We start from the raw sequence: 27,019 nt of genomic DNA on the forward strand, positions 1-27,019 counted from the left end.
TAAGCTAAACAAATTATAACATAATCATGAGACTGCTAAAATATTTGTTTTGCAAGGAAAATGGTGAGAATTAACAGTACAATGACAGACCTAGGTCCTAAAAAAACCTGTAAAAAAAATTGTCACCTACGTTCTGTCTTCTAAAGGCTTTAAAATGAATCACAAAAATTCCAGGAGAACATGATTTATATCCATTTCTATTTAGGGAAGCATATAAGCACATGCCCTTTGCAGTTTCCTTTCCATCCTGTTTATAAGTCAAGATGTTTTGCTGAACTTTAATGTAGGAGGCAGAAATGCCAAATCTCTATACACTTAAATTAGGAAATTCAAAATATCTCAAGGGAATTAGGAATTCACACCTACATCAATGGGAACTGGACACAGGATTTATATGTACAGTTCTAGTATGAAATTTAACCAAAACACAATGGATGAAGCCTTCGTGAGAAAAACTATTTCATACACAGGGAAACAAATCTATTTAACTCTGTATGAAACAGTTATATTGCAATAATAGTTTAGTCATCAAGTTATGGTATATAATCGCATTCACAGCAGAGTCTGTGCTGGTTTACATTAGCTTACACAGTGTCGTTCATATCTATGCCCCAAGTACGCCATGAAGTTGGCCATCTGGAACGGGGACATTTCCAGCCAGCTCAGTACTTCAGTCAAACAGCAAACGTGCCAAGTAATATGATGAATTTCAGAAGTGGAAAATGTGTCCGACCGTCTGCCCATTCCAACCAGCAAAAGGAAACGAAACGTGACTGAGGCTCAGTCGCATTTGTGTGTTCAGGACTATAGCAGTGGCAGCACCTGCCTTTCTAAATCACTCGATACAGGATTCTGGGAAGAGACAGATCTGCCTAATCCTGAAGCACTTCCCTCTGCAAGCCACCCCCTGCACTTGCATCACTGTCCCATGGATCAACGGGCAGACAAGCTGCCCATGACAATATGAGTTCATCTGATTCTATCAAAAATGTAGTGACTGTTTTGATGCTGTTAAAAGAGGAATCATTATACTTTTTCATACTTCAACTAGAGTAACTGCCATTTTATTGTTCTGAGGAGGATATAACCAGTCATATTTTTAAATGGCTGAATTTGGGGAAAGGCTAGTTTCTTTTGTCAGTTGTATCTGTACGGAAGTGTTATGTGTTGAGCAAATGTCTAAAGTTAGGTCCAAAATTTTTTATCTGTTGCCTTTCATGGATATATCTCAATATTCACTCCTTGTAACCTTATTTTTAAAAAATAATTAAAAATTAAGACCTTGCCTTGGGTCTTAGGGGCATCCCTACTTCTCCGTCCAAAGAGGTCTACTGCTGCAGTCCCAGGGTGTCACAGTGACTTCATCTGGGCTTTATATGGACATGCACAAACCACATGTCCATTGCAGGCCATCCCTGCTACCACCAGTACAACGAGTAACCCACAGTGTCAGAAAGCACAACGAAAAAAAGCACAGGAGAAAGGTATCAATGTGAAGAATGATAGAAAAGCAAAAGGCAGAAAAGTTCTGAAAATCCTCACTGGTGGGCTAAGAATAGCAAATGAGGAAGGGTAGTAATTAGAAAGAGCCTGTAGGTCACTCCTTTTGTTTGGGAAATGTTTCTGTTGGATTTGTTTGTTTAATGTAATTAACTACTAATGTAAATGTTTAATTAACCATTAATGTAAATGTTTAATTAACCACTAATGTAAATGGTTAGCAAAGGTGTTGGATTTGCTCTGCTGCTGATGCTGGACTCACAAGTGAACAGTTTCCATGTTTATTTGGTATTTTGATTTTAAAATAGCTATACTGTTGAAGATTACATGTTACACTTCTATCATTCTGCTACAGTTTTGAATGATCAAACCACTTTTTTCTTTTTCACTTATTTTAAGTGGAGGGTAAGAATTTAGTTTTATACAATTAAAGCACATAGTCAAAATATGGAAGGATTTTTATATTTGTATTAGAAGCCTTTTAGTTTGTGCAGAACTAATTATAGCTTTGTTATTAAGAATATGAATGGTATTAATTATTTACACAATGTTTTGTATCTTCATATATTATTTAGTTCTTTCAACATCCTTGTGCAACTGATAGTATCCCTTTTTTACAGGGTGAAGGGTTGAAATGACACAGAAAAGCTGCAGAATAAGCAAAACTAAAACATGAGCAGGTTCCCGTCACAATGAAGAGAATTTATGAAATTGCATCCATATATAGGTGTCCTGCAGGATCAGCTTTTATGTCACTTATGGAAGTCAGATCTAGTATTAGATCCAGTTAATATCTGTTTTGAATGCCTTTAAAACTTTCAAATGCTTAGGGAAAAAACCAACAGGTCATAACAACTACACATGCTCATTGTATTTCAGGACATTATAAAGCGGTCTGCTTATAAAGTGTAAGAATTTGTGTGCAAACCCAAATGTTAAGTCCTTATTCAACACCGACTGTTAAAGTGGCTTACCTATGACAACAAAGCAAAATATCTGAGTTTAAAAAAGCATGCCAAGTCCTGATTTCGCCTGTGAAGGTCATTATAAATGCTGTAGAATATGAAAAAGTTCATATGTAAAATATGAAAGGTAGAATATGAAAAGTTCAGTTGCTGCTCTCCGTAGGAGACAACGGTGATATTTGAATAAACCATTTTACAGTGAAATAGTTTACCTATGTGGACAGCTTCAAAATTCAATTGCCTCCAGTGTTTTGCAGCACTCATTTTCAGTGTGCTACTTCGTGATCATTATAGCTACTGATGAACTAAACGTGGCATCCTCCAACCAAGTCCAAGCATCTAGATTTGAGGTAGAAGGAGTCTGTGTTTAAACTAGCATCCTTACCTACTAATAATGGGATCCCTGATACAGATATTCTTTATGCAACATTTTCTAATTTTAATGACAAATATTTGAACACTAGAACACATTAATCTGCAGGTGAAACTACAAAGCTCCAATACAGAACAATAGTGAACTGTAACTCTACATACTCTTAGCAGAGACCAGAAACAATTTTCATAGCCAGTCTATCAAAGACTAACAGGTCCACAAAACTAAAATAGTGCTAAACTCACATGTAGGATAGAAATACACTGTCTCTACTGTGGAAATGTTATCACTACAGTGAAGAATTACTATCTTATTCTTTCCATCTGCAGCCTAAGACTTGCTACTTGTATTTGATCAATCTCAAGGGAACTCTTTGCCATTCAGCAGCTGTTTCTTATCTCCTCAGTCTTCAAGCCATCACTGCTTGGAAAAGGGTAGCCAGAGGACAACAGGGAGTTAAAACACTGCACAGGCCTGCCAGGTTGCCAAAATTATATTTTGATAGGGTGGGAGATGGGTAGAAGAGAACTTTTCTGAAGATGATTTTCATTGTCCTAATTTCTTGAAAGAAAACAGTTCAGAAAGTGGGCTTTTTACCGTTCAAAACATAAAACCACCATTTGAAATCACTTGTAAACAGAAATAAAGATGTTTTAATAAAGACATTGCACTTATAGTTCTGGACTTGCTATCTAGAAATACATGCTAATTTATCAGAATATGTACAGATAAATTTGAGGTGAAAGAATTTCAACTACTCCAATCTATTACTTTGGTTTGTTTTGTTTGGGTTACTGATTCATAGAATTTGAAATTTTAGCTTTTTTTTCTCTGAAACAGAATGGAAACATTTTTAAGATTTCAAAGCTTTGTGTCAGTCAGGATAATCACTTCCCCTAGCTCCTGGAAGCAAGACTACTGCCCCAGAGAACTCGGCTGAAAGCACAGCTCATTAACAGTAGGCAGCCAGAGACACGTTCCAACTGCATCAAGAAGAATCTCAGGTATTTGAGTTGGTGTAGCAGGCCCAGCCATCCTGAATTTAAAGTGAAGCCAATTTAAGATAAAACATTTATACTTGGTGTAGCCACTCCCTAATGACAGGAAATTTAGCTATAGTTGAATCAGGGCAGTTTGTTCAGTCTTACCTGCATCCCTTTCCTCTTTCCTGGAAGATTAAGAATATTTAAGATCTGCATCAATCCCCATTTTGGTGTAACACAAAGTCATATCTTCACCTGGAACATTTGCTGTTTCAAAATCTCATGTGCTGAGGAATCATTTCCTTAGCACCCCTACGCACATGTAGAACACAGGAAAAATATAGCTATTTTTGTAAAATGTGTTCTGTAAAATCTCTTTTTCATTTAGGTAAGATGACTTTTTTAGAATGAGAACCATTTAATAGAGCATTAAATAAAGTACAGGAGGAACATTTGGACTTCTGGATTATGCAACCTGAGATGAAACCACCGAATAGTTCAAAGACAGGTCTGAAAATTTGATTTATGCTCCAACCTTAAACCCAATTAACTACATTTAGTTACAGTCTATAGCAAGTCAAGCAATGGAGAAGAGAATACCATGCTTAGAGTGCAAAGAGCACAAAAGTGTGTCTAGAAAGAGAGCTCTCCTGCTTAGACCTCCTAAGAATCCAATTAATATTACTAGAGAAATCAGAAGTGTAAATGAGCTTATTCTCAGCAGATACAATGGAATATCTTGTGTTGCTAGATTAAAAAATGGAGGGAGCAGGTAAAACTGCATTAAGAAAGATTTTAAAGTAATAAACACAGTACTGTGTATTTGTAAAACAAACATTTTTAAAAAAGAAAATTCAACGCTCAAAAAAGGCAGACATGCTCCATTATGGAACTGTCAAAAACTTCATGCAAATACTTTTACTCTTCTGGGTGGAAATGACACAAAATATCCAGAGATTTATGATAAATTTCTGTCATTCCTAGTTAGACTGATAATGATGTGGCCTCAATCCCAGAGAAATACAGAAGATGGCCCTCACTTGAAAAAAGGGCAACAGAATCATTTTGGGGAAAGATCCTGGCCCAAATTATAAAAAAAAACTTATTTATGGCCAAAAGACTGGGACTCTCATAAAAAATACAGTTTCAACAGCAAATCAAACCCTTGATTCACTACTGTAGGTGCAAAACTCAGCTTCAACTACAGACTTGCAATGGTATATATACCATTGTATCTCTTTTGAACTTGCACATTCTTTCCCATTTTCTCCATCTTCATATGCAGTCTGGAATATTCCCTTTGGTTTAATCTCTACAGGATACGGGAAGGAAAGCAGAAAATAGCTGAGAGCACAGAAGAGCTTATTTGATGTCAGACTGAATTAGCAATCATAGGGTCCTCATCTCATCCACCGTTGTCTAAAGCACCCTACAAACTCTCTGTATTACATACATGGTTTGACCACCTCATGCATGCCTATTTATCTTTTGAAGACTGCATTCGAGAAAGGTGGTAATGAAGTATTTGGTGTGTTTCTGTGTAACAGCTAGATAAAGACAGCTAGCCTAAGACAGACAGACAACTTGCAAAGTTACGCACTGCTGTACCTCACGGAGACCCCTCTCCCGCTGCACCCTTAAGCAGTCTCTAAATAATATGGCGATGATTGTCATAATCCTAATCACACACCCTCACAGAGATCATCGAATCAGAGAAACAGAGCAAGGACAGATCCTGAGCGGAGAGAGAAAAGAGCGGGGTATGTTCTCCCTTGTGTGCCAATGCTGGCACGAAAAGAAAGTCTGTCACACCGGCATATCACACAGAAAACAAACAAACAACTCGGTCCTATCACCCTCTTCCCAGCAGATGGGAACTGTACACAATACACAGACATCATTCTTTTGTAAGAAAAAATGTTACATGACAACATGGATACTAAATGCACCCCCAAGACTACCCGACCAAACCTTTGAAAAGAGAAAAATTTTCAGGGATGTTCTTTCTACATTAAACACACGCTCATATTGCAAACATACTTTTTGAGCTGTCTTACTTTTGTGAAGAAAATAATGCTGAGCAAATGCAAAATCTAACTCATTTTGCTTTATAGAAAAACTATTTATTACTTCTATTTCATCACACTTTTCCACTTACAACGAAGCGCTACTCTGGTAAGTTTTAAGTCAATAACTAGAAAGCATAAATTGAGTTTGTCGGGTTAGCAATAACAGGCAGCTGCAGAACGAAGCACGAGCAAAATCTTTCCTCCAGAAACAGCATCTGTTGTATACCTTCTGCTGCAAACCTTTGTGTCGCTTCGCGTTTCTGAAGGTCCATATTTCACAATGTCACTCTAAATTTAAATGACAAAATACGATGCAAGCACTTTCATGTCTTATTAATAGGGAGTGTTTTACAGTCCTGAGTGGTTTGAAGACATCCATTTAAAGACTTTGAAGTTTTCAAAATTTGCTGCAAAATCCCATATGGGGTATGCAAATGTACCACTCTTCCCTCATGGCTGCTCCTGACGCCGGCAGGGAGGCACCAATACTGCGACCAGCAGGGCTCAAAGGAAAACACAGTACCCAGAGAGATTATAAACAAACAGGAGGAGAAAGAAAAGCTACCACCTCCTGTAGCCTTATTTTTCAATACAGAATTAGTAATTAGCACCCACCAAATCCTCAGTGGTTGGTACAGTTTTAGTACTGGGAAATGTCCCAAATAACTATGTAGCGCAAGCGTTCAAACTCATGCCAGAGAAGCCATTTTATGAGTTGACTATGTCATTAGAAAGGACAAGAGCTAAACAAATTGACAGCCCCTTCCTCCACCTCCCAGTGAGGGAAGATTTTTTTGTCACCTCTGCACTCAGTGAAGATCTTACAGCTCTCCAGAAATGTCCAGATATCCATACGTTTACTTCCAGAGAGGAAGAGCTGCCCTGAAAGTCTTCCTACTCTTTAATCTCCTCTGTAATATTAGCTGTAAAGAACAGGAGCAAAGCACACTTTACCACTGCTTTCCATGGCAGCTGCGATTCCTTTACAGCAGCAGAGAGGAAGGAAACATCCTTCTTGGGAACAGAGGATTTAAGAAATGCTGCATATTAATTGGTGCAATTCAAACAATTCAGTACAGTAAAGGTCAAAGGAAAGGCCTTTAGGCTAAGTAAAAGCTCACTGATACAGAAACAATATGCAATTTTCAATTGACAGTAAGCGTCAGGATAGGCATATTTACAGGAAGACTAAATACAATAAGCAACAAGGATGGAACAAAGAAAATGACAACCCAACAGATGTTAAAGAGCATGCTGTTTCTGCTATGGGCAAAGATAATATATCATGTCAGGCCACAGAGCTACTGACAAAAGATACACCAGCAAATGGATGATTAGATCATGCAATTTCATATGTTCTAGTTAAAATATATGCATTTCTTCACAACTTTTAGGGAATGTCTACCATGAGGCATCAGGATCTTTCAGCTGTCATGACCCCTGCTCTGAAATCAATTGAGATTTTGCAAGAAACTACCCTGTACCATCTCAGTGACTTTTTATTATCACAGTACTCTGTGATAATAAAGTAATAATAATATCACAGTACTCTGTGATAATAAAGCTCTGTCAGAAATCTGACCGAGTGTTAGGTTTTTCAGTTCTTGCCCAGTGAAGTTTCAGCTATACCATTAGATATGATAGCTGTCTTTTCTCAGCTACATGGTGGTGGATGTTAGTAGCCAGATGGAGCTCTCTGTGAAGACCCTGGTTCATTTATTCCAGGCAGGAACCGCACACCCTCTGCCCACTCATTCCTACTTAGATACAAATGTGTACAACCTCACACAGAGCTTGTATAGCTGGCATATGCTAGTTAATCAGAGCAAAATCAAGATCTACATTAAATCCTACCTTAATAGAAAGTTAAAAATGATTGGTTACATTTAGAATAAACTTAGATGTAAGTAACGGTTCTTGCAGTGGCATTAAACTAGCAATTGTGCCATGTAGTACCTGTTACTCTTGCTTCTTGTAAAAATTCATTGGCTACAAAAATGCAGGACACTTCTATCTCACAAATTCACCCAGAATACAGACCACTATGGTAATTTTATCTATATCTATCTGGGAGCACCAGTAAAAATTGGTTTTACCCTGGAACTCATCTTTACACATGGAATACACTCATCTTTAAATGCTATACAGTCCTCCCTACCTTACTTAACATATATGATTTGCACAGCTAATTAAACAGCCTAATTTTGCCACTGCTAATTATATTCTAGTATATGATTTTAATATTGGATTGATTGGTTTTATTTCCACATTAAAAAAAAAAAGAAAGACTAACAGACTGTGCAGTTTGCAACTCAGTGAAGTTAACGGGCCGGGTGAGACACCCAGGTCACACCTCACTGAGATAAGCTTAATGAGGGAGTTGCAGGTGCTACTGCTGGACCTCTGTGGATTTTTTAGCACTGGCACAGTATCCCAGCAGCGCTTTGGTGATATTTGGGCAACACTGTTAACTCTGGCAAATTTATTAAGTTTCACTGAAACAAGCACATTAAGCTTGTCTTCTTAAAAATCTCTTGCCTGAGAACAGCAGCCCCTTTGCCTGTCAAGATTAGCAGCAACAATATGAATGTTGATGTAAGAAGTTTGAGTAGCTGCTTTAGGATCTGTCAAAATATCTTGCTGGATGCCTGAACATGCCCAAAAGTAATTTTCAGCCTTCAAACTACTATCATCCAACCAGCTTTTTTCAGAATCTGATATGGGACAAATCCCTCAGTCAACCCCATTTACGTGTGAAGTTACCACTTCAAAGTTTTGATACTGAGTCATTTGTAAAGGAAAAGGAACTTCTTTTCCTAGGGGGAAGATGTATGCTCTTCAACTATGGTTGAATGGATTTTCTATAACCTCAAGCCTCAAGTCAAGTATATCAATTTCGAGACCAAGGAAAAATTGTATTTAAGTAAAAGCAGACTATTATACTACAACCAAATAAAAATTAGTTTTAATATTAAATCTTGTACTTTCAGGAGAATGCTGGGTAAAAAAATCTTCACATAAACCACAATTACTCTTTCCTACATAAATAATGAAGTAGCTACTCGCAATTTCTATGTACATTAGTTACATTACAAGAATTAGCAGGCTGTTGCATTGTCAGTTTTTCACATGAGTAAATCATTTAATTAGATTCTAGGACTTGATGTTTTCCATGTAGGATTGAGGGTATCTAATAAGACTTCAATAAAACAACTCTGTGATACTCATTGCAATACTGTAATTGGAAGTAAAAGCATGCACCTGTCTGGAAACTCAGAGCAGGAAATGTTAGGTCTCAGATGAGTAATTTTGACAGTTTTGAAATTGAGCAAAACAGCGCAAGGAGAAAGGAACAAGGAGAAAGAAATTGGCTAAGAGATATGGGGTGAGAAATGCAACTTGGAAAGGATGTCGAGACGACACTAGAGAGATGTTCAAATAAACCAGGGGGTGGGCAAAGGCCTTCTCATGTCTCTAAGTCAGAGGAACTGTCCTATTATTTCTGAAGCGCACAGTGATGCTCTGCTGATATAAATGTGGGGTGCTCCGAGAGAGCTGAGAGCTACATCCAGCTTGCCAGGATAATTGATTAGTCAGTTTATTTGTCTTCATCCACAGAGGCAGGGATCAGCTTGTGGTCAGAAGAATAATTCTGGTGGTGACAGCCCGTTCTTGGCTGCCTTTCACTTCTCCCCTCTGACATAATTAAACCTGGCCCCCTTCCCATAGTCCTACGATAGAGAAGCAGACACGAAAGCTGCAGCTAGGGGCAGGCTGTCTCTACTGAAGTAACTCATCTGGCCTGCCACCAAAAGGGCTCTAAAGCAAAGGGGCAGCTAGGAGCAGATGCATAAATTTTTTTCTGGGCAGGAGCTCCCTTCAATCACTCTTTTTTTCCTCCTAGAAGCTCCTCAAACACAACAATGAGCAGGAAGGGATTTACCAAATGGAAAACTGTGCACAGACAACATAAGCAGCAGCCTACGGAGAGTCTTGTAGCCCAGCACAGCAGGTGGAGCGTACACTGCTGCCATACAACATGCACAGTTAGATACAGCAAAACCTGCACCAAATCTTCCATTCTCTGATAGGGGAGTCACTTGAAGGTTAAAACAGGCTCAAGTTATTTCTTGGAAATAATGTCGGTTCTTATATCCAGCATTTCTTTGCTGCTGTTAGCTCATTTTTCAAAAACATCAAACCTATCTCCCCTTGTCCTTTGAATGGTCTCTTTAGAGAAGTTTCAAGGTACAAAATGTATGGAATTACTATACCATAAGCATTGTTGGCTGCCTCTCTAACCATTTTCTCCCTTTGGTGCCCAATACTAATATTCCTCAAGTAGTATATTATTTTTGCCAGAACATTATATATGATATGCAGAGTGTTGAAGAATTTTAAAATAGGGTAAGAAATTATCATAATGGTTACTGAGCAAAAGATTCCTCCAAAGATTCAGATTGACACATTTGGATAGGACTAAATTTATCCAGAGAATTAAATTTGCATCAAAGGAACATAAAGAAATACATAGCATAATCCAGGACTGCTCTCTGTGTTTTTGCATGACTAGCATATTTACTGAGATGTCCTTCAGTAATTCTTATTTTGTCATTATTATCCAACACCATGAAGAGTCTTGCAGTCTTACAAACTGGAGTTTTAAGTTGATTCTATGGGATCCTAAAACTATAAGAAAAAGACTTCATAGATTTCAGCAACAATTTATATAATGCAGGATCATGTTTTATGAATTTAAAATAAAACTGGTGCATGATACAGATGTATTTTTTCCTACAGTCTCATATTGCAAACAGTTTCTAAGGTCCCCTGTTTTTAAAACATGGGACCACAGATAACCTGGAAAACTCAGAGCCAAAACAGTCACAGGCTGAGGTGGGAGTTTTAAAGAAAAAACACTCATGATAAACTTTTTTCTTTTATTCCTCACATATATGATTAACACTGATATTAAGACACTTTTCCTTCTAGTCTATATAGAGGTTTAGGGAGATCACTTGCCTACCAGGAGAACATAAGTCAAGATTCTGAATTTCTTAGGCAAACATTATAGGGATTATCCTCCAAATCAACAGGAATTACACAGTTAAAAAAAAACTAAAACAGTGTACTTTTACTCTAAAATCTGTCAAAGAATACAAAACCAAGCAAATAAAAGGACCGGAGTTGTAGAGATATACAAACCCATCCAAATTTAGGTAGTTAAGGCCCAAGTTTCTGGAGATTTTTCAGTCATCCATTTTATTTGACTAAATTGCAAGAAGAAATGCAAGGTGTGTTTCACAGAAATCTTCCGAAATCGGCTTATCTTCACCGATATGTTGCTTTCCCTGCTAAAACTCCTTAGACCTCCTCAGAATAAGGTAAAATTATCTTTTCTGAACTGTTGTGACAAACCTGCTACAGCAGAATATCATCATTGACATCCATGACGTTAATCTGTCTACTTGTCATTAATAGGGTTCTACCAAGTCTCTCCTATCTCCTCTCACATCTTTCACCCAGAGGTAATGCTCACCTTTTCCCATTCACGATCGTTGTTCAGTACTATCACCACCAGCCTGGGGTGTGCCTGATAACCATCTGCTGTGAAGGACAAATCTTTACCTTCCCAAGTCACATTCATCATAAACCTAGAAAGCAAGGAAAAAAAGTTCATTGAAAAATTAATGAGCTGTCCAGCAGTTAATGAGCAAGCTACTTCAGTCACCAGAGCCACCGATGAAATACATGCACCAAATCCTGTTAATGGAGTGAAAAGCCCACGTTTGCAGCATGGGGAGTCTGAGCATTTCAAGGCAGTCCATGGCAGAAGACAAAGCAAAATACTGTTTACATATGATTTTTAGTGCAGACATCATTTTTAAAACAGCTTCCACATTATGCATGACCTGTACACTTCATGAATAATCTTTCTGGCACTTTGCACAACCTCACCAGTTTTTCAGGACCATTTTAAACATGTCTACATCAGCTCTGTATGTAACATTATACTATTGTCTCACTAGAGTAATACTCAGAAGTAAGTGCATCTACTCTGGCTTCACCTGTTTAGACCTCCAAGAGCCCTGTCAGCCCTTCCCGACATGGTAGCTATACACAGCATCTTTGTAACTTGGATAAATTCCACTAATGCCTTCAGCCAAAACCAGACACGAAAACTTTGAAGGGGTCGATAATATTTCAGTTTAGTAATTTCAAAAAGAAAAAAGATATATGTTTTAAACTTCTTTGTATTTAGGTTAATTTTGAATGGTTTTCAAAAGATATATAAACTAATTAGCACTTTGAATAGAAAAAAAAATTAGAGGAACTCAGAATAAAATGTACAGGAAAAAGGAGAATTTTTAAAATTTTTTTGAAAATGTCAGTTCAATCCCAAATTTCCTGCCTTTAGACTTACCAGTTTGGGCGCTGAATCAATAAAACTGTTTATTTACCACAGGCTCTTCATTCAGTTACAAAGGAGAAGACTTATTCAACAGACATTTTGTACAAATTTATGTCAACAGAAGGAAATTACTCAGTGCTACAACAAGAGGTACCTCTCCTAAGATGTCCCACAGTACTGTTGCTTGCTTTCTCCATTTCTCCTGTATTGCCACACTAACTTGCACGTTCTAAGGACAGAATACTACTTCTTATAAGCAATCCTGTCATTAGCAATGATAACATCATCTCTACCGAGTCATTGCTCTGGCCTGGACCGTGCCATCGAGGGACATGTATGCACTCTGGTGAATAACATTGCAGGTGGCTCCACACACACCAGCCACGGGCCAGAAGCGCTCAGCAGCCAGACACTGCAGTGGACCTGATCTACCCTGGGGTAGAGATCTCAGTACTCTACTCATCACCTTAGAGACGCCCTTCAACTCTACAGAGTCCTATAGCTTTTCTAACCATAGATTTGCCCCTGAAGGTCTTAAATTCCTTATTGGGTTTATACCAATTCTAATATAGTCTACCTAGTTTTTCCATTTCCTGATTAGTATGCATAGTTTTTAATTTCTAACTGTTGCTTTCCAGTCATCATTGAAACATGTACCCTCTTTTCCAAAGCATTGTCCTTTTGTTGATTCAGAAATGCCGGCATTCTGGTCATCTAACAAACTTGACTGTCCTCAAAAATAATTTTCTCTCAAAATTTTCCACAGATTTATAACATAAATCCATATTTATATTTGCTCCAGTTCCACATAGCTTCAGTGTTTCTCAGCGAGAACAGATTGTTTCCACCGCTCCAGGGTCAGAAAGAGCGATGAGAAATTGCGGTTTGTATTTAAAGCGCAAATACAGGGAACTTACTACCAAGAGTCTGAACTACCACAGCACATAGGTCAAGCTCCACGGACTGTGATACTGAAAAAAATCTATCATTTTATACATTATCTGAAATTCCGTCACCTAAGAAAATCAGGCGTGACAGGGAAGAGAGTAAAAGGATGGTATTGGCATTGGTGTTCGTTGGTCACGCTGAAAAAAATCAAAACTCCAAACTGTCAATGTGAGCCTGGCAGGGCTATCCCACAGGTGAGAGGTAAAACTGCAATTCAAAATCTTGGTGATCCCATGGCACTTCCAGAAGATAACGTGCCCTCCACCCCATATCCATGGTCTGAAGTTAATGGCATTGAATTGCACTGAATTCTCAGTGTATTTCATTGAAAGAAATTCAGTCCAAGCTTTCACCTAGGTGCTCTCCTCCTGAAATTCAACGCAACACTAGTATCGTTCGATCCCGCAGACAGATGTGTTTTGAAGGGCATTAAAGTTACTTTAACTATTCGTCATACATCGCTCTGTAATGTTTTACTGACAAGAAACTGATACTGGTTTACATGTTTGTTTACTGTTTGTAGCAGTAGTAGTAGCATGGTCTCCTGGTGAATCTGACATAGACAAACTTCTTCAGCTCCACATTCAAAGGAGAAGGCTTTGTATTGACATAGCTGCCTGAAAATCCCAATAGCAGAAGCACACTAAATAAAAAAATATAGACCCAGAAGAAATAATGGCATTGTTATCATCACAGTTAATAATTAAATGTGCACTGCCCTAAACAGCCATGTTAACATAATTCAGCACCGGTTTGACAGCAATTTGTAAATTCACCCATCGCAATAACTCATATTTTGTGACAGATTTTCAGTGTGAAAATTTTCCCCTTGGCAGAACTTCACTTTTCAGTTGAACTAATTTCCCATACATTACATTTTTTATCCAGCACTGAAAGAGCTTGCTCGGGAATAAGAAGCTTGTTTGCCACCTTGAGAGGAAGTGGCAAACCACCAAACAGAATTTGCTTGTGCATACATGTAAGAAACCAGCATAACTTTCGCTCACTGCTAAAAATCAAATGCATTGTGACCCAAGGAATAAAATGCCCAGGAAGTCACTGTGAGGGGAAAACAAGGACGTATTGTGAAAACATGCACTACTTGTATTCATACTTCTTTGCCCTCCTTCCCAGGTTCCCTCCCAATTCATACACGTGAAATAACGCCCCCCACAATGAACACATCGTCTTATGGGGCCAGGCGGAAATTACCTCATTTCAATAAAACTGAAAGCCAAGCATTTTGTCTCCTCCTAAGGGCTGAACCACAAACATGCACGCTGTACTACAGCAGGCTTTTGTGTCCAGTTGGGTTTTTAATTACGTAGCCATTGGTGATTGGACTTGAGTTGAACCCTTCTTTTATGTAGTTTGGTAGGATCACTACCCCAGATTTCAAACACCACTCATCATATTTTGGCATTAATATGCAAATGCCCTAGACTAGAAGCTAGTCAAGGGCCATCACAAGATGCAGTGCTGTAGCTGCAGTGACGCTCAAGCGCTCCAAAAAGAAAGATGAACCACAAATCTAAACTGAAAAACTGAACTCAGCGTATATTTTTAAACTGTGTGAATGTACCAGACATTTAGTAGTGACCCACATTTTGCAAGTTAAAAAAAAAGTCCCTAATCTGTAAAAGTCTCTTAAAATTGTATTGTCTGGGTCATATACAAAGGTATCAGTAAGTGACGCAGTCTGAGCTACCCCAGTTTCTCAAATTGCAGCAATAAAAAAAGAACTTCAAAGAGGTTCTTGTTTTACCAAGCACACACTTCTGTACAAAATTCATCAGCTGCCTGTGTTCTTCAGAAACCAATGCTTACAATCTACATTCCCTTTTGAATTGTCATTTTTCTTCCACAAAGGACAGAAGTCCTGCTCTGCTTTTACTGGCCAAAATCCTAAACTGCTTGTCTCTACAAAAAACAACCATGTGTTTTTCTGTTCCTGGTTAGGAAGAGTGAGGGAAAAAAAAAGTATTTATAATATACATTATTCTTATAGAGTTTTAAGTTTGCCCAAGATTAATTCTGTGCAAGGTGTCTGGCTTCCGAATTGGTCAAAATATATTTCTGAAGTAGTTTTGAAATTAATGAGGCGCTTGATTGTTTGAGCTCATTACTTTAAGGGGGCAATTCGGCATATACCTTGGATTAGTAGTTAATCTGCTTTTATACCTCATTAATGCTATAAACTTTGCAAAAACATGATAGCAGGAGGCCTTGTGATGATATTATGACACTGAAGTCTTAATTAACTTTTGCAAACTGAAGTTTGTAAGTAACATTCCCCAGGTGATACATGTATGAAAAACGGGATTTTGGGGGGCAGAAGTTAAGCTATTCTCACACTGAATCCAAAACAGGTTTTTATCATGCGAAGAACCAAGCCTGTACTATATATTTCAAAACACTTTTAAACATTTATACAATTCTTTTTTGCTTGTCACCTTCCCCAACAGAACTGAAAAGAGAAGTGTTGAAACACCACAGCAGAACACTGTTCCCGTTGTATTTACAGCAAACCTTCGAAGCACCAAGGTTACAAACTGCTCTCAAGGTTTCCAACTTAATTTTTATAGACTCAGAAAGATCAAGTAATTCAGGTAAAGCTTCAGATTAGTGCCCAAACTGTGCAATATTTATCCATGTCAAAACTCTGACTCTATCCAGAAAGACAGAACACATTTGAATAAGGTGGGTTTTCCTACCCTGTAAATATTATACCACAACTTCATTGACTCTAATTTCCATTAACAAATGGGGGAAGACTTTGCCGAAAGGATCAGACCTCAATTTTTAGAAGACCTCACTTTTTAGAAGACCGTTTGCTAGGGTACAATATTGCTGAAACAGAAACACCTTTCTGGCCAGTCTCCTTACAGAAGACATGGACCTTCTTTGCCCAGAAGGTGTTTGGTAAGGATTTCCTATACTGTGTGAAAACAGTTGAAACCCCAGCAAAGCCACGACCACTCCTGGAGCAGAATCTTTGAGACTTTCTGCTTCTATGTTATACAACAGCAAACATGGTTGCAAGCTATGGGATTTCTTTTGATGTTTACCATCTAAATGTATATAGGTATATGCAAGATACACAAGTGTTCCCCTAATAGATGCAAGGATTTGAGAGCAAAAGCAAGAAGGTTTAGTGGATTCTGTGGTGGGCATTTTTTTAAGATAAAAAACAACAACAACTATGTAAATTATAAAGATCACTTTGTCTCAAACAAAGATTAATCCTAGCCCCGGCTTCATAAACTTCTTTGGGAGATGTGAGAAAACAAACAGCGACAGAACGAAAGCGCAACACTGCACAGGAGAGCAATCCTGTGAAACCAAAGCAGGTGTGATGTCACCGCTGGAACCTCACCAGCGATGGTGCTCAGGGAAGTCCCCACCTGGCAGTACCCTCCACATGTTGTATCTCTAGGATGCCAGGCAGGGAGCATCCTCCCAAATATTCATGTCCTCAAGGATGGGCACTCTCATGCCCACCCACCTGCGTCCCAGAAGACCCTGCAGCACTACTTTACAATTTATTTCTCCCTTAGAGCAAGCTGAGCTTACGCCCGATCACCCGCTAAGAGTAGTGAGCCAAGACTTAGCCTCTTGTTTCTCCTTTTCAGGGTAACTTCTGCCACGGGCAACAGCATATGAACCAGTCCCTGAATCAACTGGCTTCTCCAGAGGAAAGCCAAGCTGAGGGAGAACCCTGGCCAGAAGGCAGAGGAAATGCAGATTTCTGAGACTCATGGGGCTAGAAATAAGTCAAAAATATGGAATACAATCTGGAACCATCCCTCAAAAGCATTGCACAGCCAGGAGGAAGCGCTGCTGTAGAGACAGGATAAAACTAGTCTACACATTGAAGCAGTGGCACTCTGCACTTGCTGAGGCCAGACAGGTCTACTTATGCTTAAAATAAAACTGAAATACTCTTCTAGAAAGATGCAAGGATCACAGCATTAAAAAGATGTCATATGTAAGAAAATATTTTTACAAATGTGTAAAAATTCAGGGCATCTAGAAAAGACCTGGATTTTAAAAGCTAGCAATTGCATGCGTGTACATATACTGACCTAGGAAGTCCTTAGAGCAATGCAATAAATTAAAACTTTTTAATTAATTGATCCCTTAAAAATAAATGCATACAATGTAGTTGTGATAATTATTATACATACAACAAAAAATGCTCTCACCAAAACTAATACAATAAAAAATTCCCTCTTCTCCTCTCCAAACTGTTTGTTTTGTTGTTTTCTCCATTTTTCTCTATTTCATGTTTATTTTCTTTCCATCTATCCACTGAAATACGAATGTGAAACTGTCTGTGCTAAGATCAAGTGGTGTAGCTGAGCACAATTAGTAACAGCAGCTGCTTTTCCTACAGAAAGGATCCTTTGGTTTCTCCCCTGCCAAGGTTTAAGCCTTCTTCTCCACTAACCTCTTTTTATAACGTTACTGCATCTAGCAATAAATAAATTGTTAAAAGGGGGGGGGGGGGGGGGGGGGGGGGGGGGGGGGGGGTGGGGTGTTTTGAATTCCCAGGGTTACCTTTAAAATCTTCACTCTGGCAGGTGCGAGTGTGATCACAGTAGAAACTCCTCCAAGCTCCAGCCTGGTAAAGCATCAGGGGCGGCAGGGCGCAGGAGGAGAGCCAGCCAGGGGGGCTGCAGGACGGAGGGGCTGCACACCATACAGGAATTACACCTTTAGAAACCAAACGGGTCGTGCAAGCACCCTCAGCAAACGTCCCATGGTTTTAAAAGCAAGTTTAGAGACAGGAAGCGCAGGCTGTCTCAGATGCCCTTTCTTCTGGTTGCTCTGGTATTTGCTCCTTCCTTTTTTGTTTTATAGCGATAATTTTATACAGATTCAGAATTTTAAAAGTAGAAATTCAGGACTCATCGGGCTCAGGAACAGAGCCAGCTCTGTGATAACAGGCTGGTTTATAATTAGTGTGAAATCCACCTAGTATCCAGCTCCCAAACAGATCACTGGCTGGGAAAAATGTAATGGGTAAGGCAGAGGCATTAATGAAAACATATCACTCCTAAGCTACCTCCAAAGAGAACTTAGTTACTAGACCTGTAAAATAAAGCACATGGCCCGATAGCTGCAGGTCATGGAAAGCCCACAGGACTACTCACTGCCATGAGTTCAGACCCACGTTTCCTGCCCTTATCCTGCAGCCCAGATCAGAAAAATCAAACTTGGTAAATTCCTCAGGTGCCATCACTGGGGACTATCATTTTTTATTTTGTGCCTTCTTTACCATGGGGCCGTGTTTCAAATCCGTGACAACCGCAAGCAATGAAGAGAAACAGCAGAGACTTAGGGAAATACAGGTTTCATAAAAGAAACTCTCCCCCAAAGAAGGAATTTCCAAACTGAGATTTAAAGCAGATGAAATGCCTCACCACCAACGTGTCATTAGTGATATTTCTCTTTCCTCCAAACAGTGTGAACCAACCATTTTAATAATCTAGACAGCCAGCCTGTCTGGGCTTGGCATTCACCCAGCATCATACCTAAAAAAGCAGGAGTGAATCCAAACTTTGGTTTTTTCTTTATCTTGAGGCTCCGAACTGCTGAACTTCCTTACTATGATTCTACTGTGAAATTTGAAAGATACTTATCAATAGAAACCCCAAGACAAAATATTTATCATTAAGAAACAGACTTCCTAAGACCATCTATAAAATTAAATCAAGACACACTGAACGCAGAATATATACTGTGTGGTCTGAAGCACATATAGAAATAGGTCTGAAATAGGTCACTATTAAACAAGGTAGCAATGCGTTTTTCAAACAGTTAATCTTTTTTTAGAGGTAATTTTATATCTTAGGCTACGTAGGATTTTATTTTCTAAATTCAAATCTTTTGCAGTGATGCAAGGAGCCTCTTCCTCCTCTTCGTGCCTTCTCCTCCTCCACTTCCCCCAGCCCTCGCTCTCCTGAATATAACTCTGCAACGATACCCTGCTTTGGAGCTGTATGTCTCTCCCTAGGCCTTGAGCCAGCATGGATGAATACAATTTTGGGAACAATATGCTCAGTGACTGTGAAAAAGGAATGGCATGCCAACTACTTGTACCTCCTGCCAGCTGCTCCTTAAAGCATTAGGTCTGGAAAGTCTTTTTGCCCCAATTCTGCCAGACAAGCGACAAAACCCTTGGGGAGCCCTTCTGAAAGGGGGCAAGGGGAGGGAGCAAAATTAGCAAGGGCCCAGATGCCTGGGAGGGTGTCGCAGACTAGCGTAACTCATAAAACACCAGAAGGTTTAGTGAGTTAATGTTATTATTAGAAATAACTTCATAAAAAGCACTAATATGGTTACATTTTGCTCCACCACCTCAGAAACATCCCAAACTCTTCCCCGTGAACCTGCCTGGCTCTCTGCAAGGGGACGGTGTCTGCAGCAGCTCCGTCTCCAAGAACCTTCAGTTATATTTTGAATTTCAAGACCTCCTTTCAGCCCTGAAGGCTGGCTCTGCTCAACTCCAGAACAAAGGCCATGCTTGTTCTCATTATGAATTTTTTTTTAATTATCACAAAAAGGGGAAAATATTCTAAAAGCCCCTAATCAGGTAACTGTTTGGTATCTTCTGCTTCCTAAACTGACCTAACCTGGGAGAAAATTCTGATACAGATTTTCTATAATTTTTTGAATCACTTCATCAGTAAACCAGCACCATATCAGGATCTCTTGGGTGGAGTGTTTTCCTCCACAACCCGTCTTTTGTTGCCAGTGAAGTTTAGTTTTACTTTCAGAGGAACATGACAACAGTTTCATCCATTCAGTTCCTGCTGTTTAATGCAACTACATGGAAAATGCCCTCATACTATAGAAGAGGACAATTACAGCACGTGAATTACAAGAAGTGCAAATATCTAGTTGTTACTGTTTAAAATCTGTTCATCAGCAGTAGACTTTGTGTATCCCTGTGCACCAATCCAATTGCTACAATACTCTACTGGGTCTCCTGATCAGAAAGCATCCCCACACAAATTAATGAGGCTAAGTGGGATGCTGCCACTGACAAAATTTTTTCTTGTCTTGAGTATCTTTTCTCATTCATTTTTTCATGTTGACAATAATAATTTCTTGTAATCCAGGATATCTGAAATTAGTTAACATTAAATCTAGGACTGGCAGCTTGGTCCTCGTTTGGAGACACTTGCCTAAATATACTGTCCTCCCTGGAAATGTGCTGCTCCTCGCATCCCTGTGGCCTCAGTGCTCCATGAAGGCTTGCAGTTTTGTTTATGCCTTCAGCTATTTAGGTGCATCATCCTTACTTGGATTTGTTTCTGCAGAGCATCATTCACAGTAGCAAAGGAGAAGAATAAGCAAATCTAGCAGCATGCAAAAACTGAAACTTCCTAAAGCTTTAAAGTTACCAAAAATGAAGTACTAAATTTAAAATATACTCAAATTAGCTGTTTCCCTCCACAACACGTAAGCAACGTATGTGACTACTGAAACCTGGGTTACAGTCTCAGATCATCACCCTGTGTGCAGTGCATTCCTGTGAGCACGCAGTGGCTCCAGTAAAACCGCAGTGGGATCACAAAATGGGAAAGACAAACAAAATATCCTGGAGAGTCTTACGTGAAGGTAACTAACATTTGTTTGTCTGCACAGCAAGTATGCTACTAGTGAAAAAGCATTTTGCTTCATATATAATTAAATAATGATACATCTTCAATCATTCAATAAAGCAGATGATACTTATTTTTCCCAAGTCTTTTGACAGAACTTAAGTGAATAAATCCTCTGTAAATTGGCTGTTGATCTTTGTGCAGGAAAAGATTAAACAGATTTGCTGGATTATTCATCAAACCATTGTGTCCATTTAATACCTGATTTTGCTCAAAAGAAAGCAAACAAAAATTATCTGTCATTGCTAAAAGCTGGAATCAAAATATTGAACCTGATGAATGAATATCGGGACTAGAGAGAGAGCATACCACTGCCCTCTGAAGAAGACGCTGTCTCGTAGCCATGCTGTAAGCTAACAGGAGCACAACAGCAAGGACAAGAAAATGAACCGTGCGGTAGGCCATGGAAAGACAGCAACATTAGGTAGCACATTTCAAAACACTGCTCCCACCAAGTCCCTAAGTTTTTAAAGAAGGGTGATTCAGGGCAGTGGTAATTATATGGTAATTATTGAGCCAATAAATTCAGCAATCAACTAATGCATTTGTATCTGGCCCTTCAGACCTCACATTGCTCCTGCTCCCTGGCTCAGTGATGACAAATAAAGGAAACTATGCTTGGGAAGGGTATGAAATGACAGCCTGCCCAGAGCAGTTTGGACAGCTTTCTAGCCCTACACCTTCACTACCGAAAGTAAGACGAATCTCTAAATCCTGCGTATTATTTGGTTGTATTTGGAAACTGAATGTAACTAAATGTAAACACCACATGGTAAATGTCTGACTACCTATGAACAGACACATCTTTTTGCTTTTTAGGATAATGACGATAGAGCAACAGCTTTGTCATCCTCATCCATCCCTGTACAGATCAGAGTGGTTGGAAATGTCATTGTGAAATGTATCTCCCAGGGTTATGACTTTTATACACAATATGAGTACTCTTCTAGACAAAGCAGAAGCATTTCTACTCACAAAGCGGCAGCATTTTCCATGACGACTGGCAGGTTTATTTTGTTTTGCTGTTTGTTTGCTTGCATGTTTTCCTTTTTTGAGAGAGAGAAGCATTTGTTAAACTGACATTGCATTAATGAGCTGCTAATTCTATCTATCCTGCTGCGCTAGTGCCAGTATTTCACACAATAGTATTTTTCTGTCTTGGGAGAATCTGGGTCTTACACAGGTGGGAAAAGATGATCTGAATCAATACATACATCTCTCTCTATATATATATATGTATGGTTTTTAATGCATTGAAAATGATCCCTGTATTTTATTTTTAATCATAGGGTTTTAATTCATAGGGAAAAACTAGTTTTCCCATGTGTATCAGAAATGAACATTGATCAAATCATTCCAAAAACTAAAGCAAACCTGATTTTTTCTGGGTCTAGAAAGCCAATAAGAGCATCTTAAAATTGTAGTGACAGTGGAAGGATAAACTGTGTGCTTCAAAACATACGTATCTTCAAACCAATTTAATACTCAAAGGATTTGAGAAAGAGTGAGGAGGAGCTTTCACTTCATGGCTTTCTTTACATAGAATTTCTTCATAAATGGAGATGAAAATCACAACCTAGATGCGGGAAGTCATACATAAAGCATTACCAACCTTCATTTACAAGCAGATTAGCTATTATGGCATAGCCTTAGAATACTATACTGGGTTTAAAGCTGAATTACACTGTCATTATAATAGATGGAGTCTAAAAATCCTGGGTTTTTTGCTCCATTCTTGAGCTTGGTTTTGCTCAAGCATCACCTTACAGAGCCTCTTTCCTGCTTTCCACTGAGTTCTCTGCTCCTGAGCTCGCAAGCAGTGTCCCTTCATGCAACCCTACTTCTTCAGCATTGATTTCCAACACAAACAGGGAGGCACAGTACAGTAGATCCCAGGTCCATAAGATGTTTACAATTACTTTAGCCCTTTTTATTGTGAGGATGCTCCAAAATCCTTTGTTCAAGTTAGCTCCTTAATACAGCATCATATATATTTATCTTGTAGTTTAAAATACAAAGCCGCACTATCTGTGACCTGAAACTGTGAAGATTACATTTCAGAATAAAACCTCAGATGATTGATTTATCATCTAAGGAAGAAAACTACAATTTAGTGATGAGGATAAGAAAGTACAAAGAATTTACATAATTAACCTTGGCATGGAGAGACTGGTCAACTCCCAGAGATTACTTAGCACTGCTGAATGCTTGTATATACTGGCTTTTCTTGCAGATTATATGTGACAAGAATAGTCTTGGGGAGTTATTACATAAGAAGGACTATTTAAAGTTCATTCATTTTAGTGTAATTCTGACATTTCTAAATTAAAAACAGCCTGCTTCTTGTTCTTGTGGTGTTGGAGAAGCTCAAAGAATCTCCGGTATGGAAAATATATTCTCACTTCACAGTGCAGTGTTTCGCATCAGGAAGTGACTTTATTAACCACAATGCACTATATTACAACTTCTCCTATTAATAATTTCTATGTGCATCATGCACTACACGCTGCAGAATCCCCTGGTGAAGTCTAATCTCACTGCCCTAACACTCACAAGCCCTATTCTTGTAGTCATACAGATTTAATGAGAAAAAAAATGATTGGAGAAAGACAACTTATGCTGAATACTGAAGAACTAATTCATGTCTACACTAGTGTATTACCAAAACAATGAGGTAGGAGTCCTTTTCAAAACAGGTTCAAGTTTTTGTGGCCCATCCAATTGAACCACAGCATTTTAAACTTCTGACGACAGAATACAATTTAACTTCACAGAAACCGGCCTTCAAATATTAATAGTGAACTTCTTTGTTTGTACAGATCCTACTGTTAAGACACAGAATTTGCTTAATGGGATGCCATTAGCTTTCGCTTTTATCTGGCATTGTCAGCACATGCATTAAGAAGAATCATCTGAGGATCCCATAGCAGGTGCGGGTAGGACAGTCATCCCGGCAGTGCCTTCCAGCTCTCTGCCCTGACACGAGTGACCATGCGACGGCTTTCCCAGAGCCATGCTGGACCAGAGAGCCACCCCAGCACTGCCTCCTGTCACTCCCCAGGGGCAACTGGGGCAGCAGGAAAAGAATCACAGATTTTCTGCAACACCTCTGGTAAATTTGTACAGTTTTAGAGGCAGAGGCTTAGAAATAGGAAAGGGGAGACCAAAAAAAGTGGAAGTGTGATACTAAAGGCAAGTCCTCTCTAAGGAGAACTGTGCAAGGTTCTGAACTTTGGTCACACTGTTTATGAAATACATATATGAAATGTTAAAATCCATTTACTTGGCAGTATTTAGCTTTTAAGAGAGCTTCTAAAGAATGCTGTGCACAAAGATGCCATTTTCATGGAAAACAACAACTGTTCCAGGATATGACATGGCAATCAACCCCTAATCTAAATATGCACATATATCTCAGAAGATTAAAAATGTTCCACAATCCCTATATGAAATCAGCACTGACTTTCCTTCTTGGGCCAATTCTATCCTGCTTTCCTGTAGAAAGCACTTCATCTGCAATATTTGGTCAGAACAAATTTCTTAAATACTGCTTAGTAACTTCCATATGAGATACCGTAAAGAGCTATTAAAAAACATGCACAATTCCCTTTATTTCCTCTCACAAACCAGATAAAGAAATTTATTACTGTGTGTCATGTATTATGCAACATTTTGGATAGAAGTAATCAGGAGTACCACGTCTAAAAGGGATAATTAAAAGGGGGGGAAGGGGGGAGGAAGAGCAAAGAATCCTGATTTAAACCTTGGCAGTTCCCATATGACAAACTGTTTTGAGAAAACATCCACATCAACTTGGATTAATACAGATTAATTTTTACAGTTATTCTAGTACAGGTGACAAATATAAAATCCTCACAAGTAGAAGTGACAGATTTCAGTTATTAGGTGATAAAAGCTGCCTACCTAATCTAATACTTCTATAATTTCCAGGGATACCTCTTTAACGCTGCACATCTCGTCTTCCAAAATATTACCACGTTCAAAAAAGATGCAAGTGATTCAGGCACAGCCTCCAGAGCATTTTCGCAATTTTACCTCATATTTGAAGTACACAACAGCACAATTTTATTAACTCAGCTTCATACCCTCTAAGACCAATTTCTGCCATCTTCTACATCAGATCCAGAGCAGTATTTATTCTCCAAAGCACATAACATCATTTCCATGCGCACAGTTATCAGTGCAGAACTCTTGCGTGTTCCCTTGGAACATGTGAGAATCATTGCTTAAAAAGGGCATTACGGAGTTAACAAAAAACAATATTCTCCTTCAAGAAACATATAATGGCAATAGAATGGAAAATTACCAAGGTTATGTAGGGGAAACAACCCCAAACCAATAAGCCTTACTTGTGCAAGGTGTGAGACGGACGGTCATTTTTCTCCAGTTGTCCATAGCAGCTAGTTTTTGCTTCAGGAATGAAGGAGTATTTTTCCAGCATGGCTGATGCAGCAGTGGCAATAATCCCAAGGCCATCCCGTACCCGAGCTTCTAAACTGTAGTCCCATTCATCATAAGATGCTGAAATGAGTCCTGAAGGAAACTCCTTGGGAGTGATTTCTGTGTTACCACTAACCAGGCTGGGAACTATCCAAAAGAAATCATAGCCAGTAAGGCCCAGGGAACGAGCCTCATCCAGTATGTAGACAGCTTCATCCTTGGAACAATATAGCAGGATGACGGATGAATGAATTTTCTTCAGCTGAATTTGGGTCTTGGCGTCTCCAAAGGCGGTATCAAGTACGATGATGTTCTGCATGTCCCAGCCCACAAAACTATTTTCCACTGTGGTCTTAATGACATTGATGAAGTCTTGATATCCAGGGAAGGTGGTGGTCACCAGAGAGAACACATGCCAGTCATAATCCTGCATGATCTTCAGCATGACGATGGCTTCTTGCTGGATAGAAGCCCCAAACTGGAAGAATGTGGACATCACATCCTAGAATACAAAACACAGTGAAAGATTACTAATTTCGTACAAGTCTGAAGGGAATAGAATCTCTAATTCTTCTGCTCTCTTTGGCCCACCATGGCTACCAAACTTTCATTGCATTCAAATAACTTTGTGCCTTATCATATTCATATCATTAACAAGCCAACACTGATCATAAGTAAGTACCACAGCTAATTAGAATATTTGCCAAAAAGTGACAAACAGATATTTACATAGGAAATTTCTGAGTGCTTGATCACTTGAAGACAACAAGTCAAATCAGTACTTACTGAGGAAGCTCCCTAGAGACAGCCACCCACTGTTAAGCAACTCATCTCCAGCAGGTAGCTTTAGAATGATCAAACTTATTAGGAATGCGACCCAATAAATTCATACCAATTTTTAGTTACAATGGAAATAAATTGCAATGCACATGCTGAAGAAGCTCTGTACTTCCAGACCTAATGTCTGAGGGATACTTCATTTCCACAGGTTCACTGGTCTTGGTGGAAGCTGTCAAACTCTGCAGAAGTAGATTTATCATCCCCCGGTACCGAGTTCACTACTGTTCGTGGGCTCACTACTGACCATGCTCCATTCAGAGCACATGGCCCATTGATGCCTGATGTAGAATTAACAGGATGGGACTCCAGGGACAACGAGCAAGCTGCCAGTGCCCTCATTAAAGGACTTAAATTGAAGTAAATTTAAACAATGGCCTCATAGCCTGTAACTGGTAGCGGCATTGCCTGACACAGCTCTGCTGCCAGTTTGCTAGGAGACTTGTTTCTAATATTTGTCTTAGGCTTTTACAGTATTCATAACATTTTATACAGCATAAGGGCAGGTGCCTCTTATTTTAACAACATCTATCAGAAATAGGCAACAAAGTAATATATTTTCTTGGCACTAAATTTACAAACATTTTCATTGGTCTATTTTTACCAAGTTGCTGTAAGATCTAAATTTATGTTTGAATTTTACATTCTAGATTTATATACATCACAATTATTAGAGTACCAAAACTATTCACAGGAAGCTATATAACTTTATTTTCATTTTACTTCAGTATTTATTCCTGAGGAGCAGTGGCAACTTATGTGCATCATTTTCAGATACAGAAAGCATGAACTCCTGCT

The 27,019-nt window shown here is 38.9% G+C and overlaps 1 protein-coding gene across 1 annotated transcript in view; it reads right to left on the bottom strand.

The window, feature by feature from the left end:
* GRIN2A (glutamate receptor, ionotropic, N-methyl D-aspartate 2A) overlaps positions 1 to 27,019 on the bottom strand; it is a 184,505-nt gene that overhangs the window by 57,241 nt on the left and 100,245 nt on the right. The window contains exons 2-3 of the mRNA XM_009324731.1: positions 25,294 to 25,886; positions 11,430 to 11,544 (exon numbers count right to left, since the gene is read on the bottom strand). Coding sequence (XP_009323006.1) covers positions 11,430 to 11,544; positions 25,294 to 25,886 — 708 coding nt within the window. The remainder of the gene's footprint in view (positions 1 to 11,429; positions 11,545 to 25,293; positions 25,887 to 27,019) is intronic.

The sequence above is a fragment of the Pygoscelis adeliae genome, unplaced genomic scaffold (assembly GCF_000699105.1).
Source record: "Pygoscelis adeliae isolate BGI_AS28 unplaced genomic scaffold, ASM69910v1 Scaffold85, whole genome shotgun sequence".
Taxonomy (NCBI): domain Eukaryota; kingdom Metazoa; phylum Chordata; class Aves; order Sphenisciformes; family Spheniscidae; genus Pygoscelis; species Pygoscelis adeliae.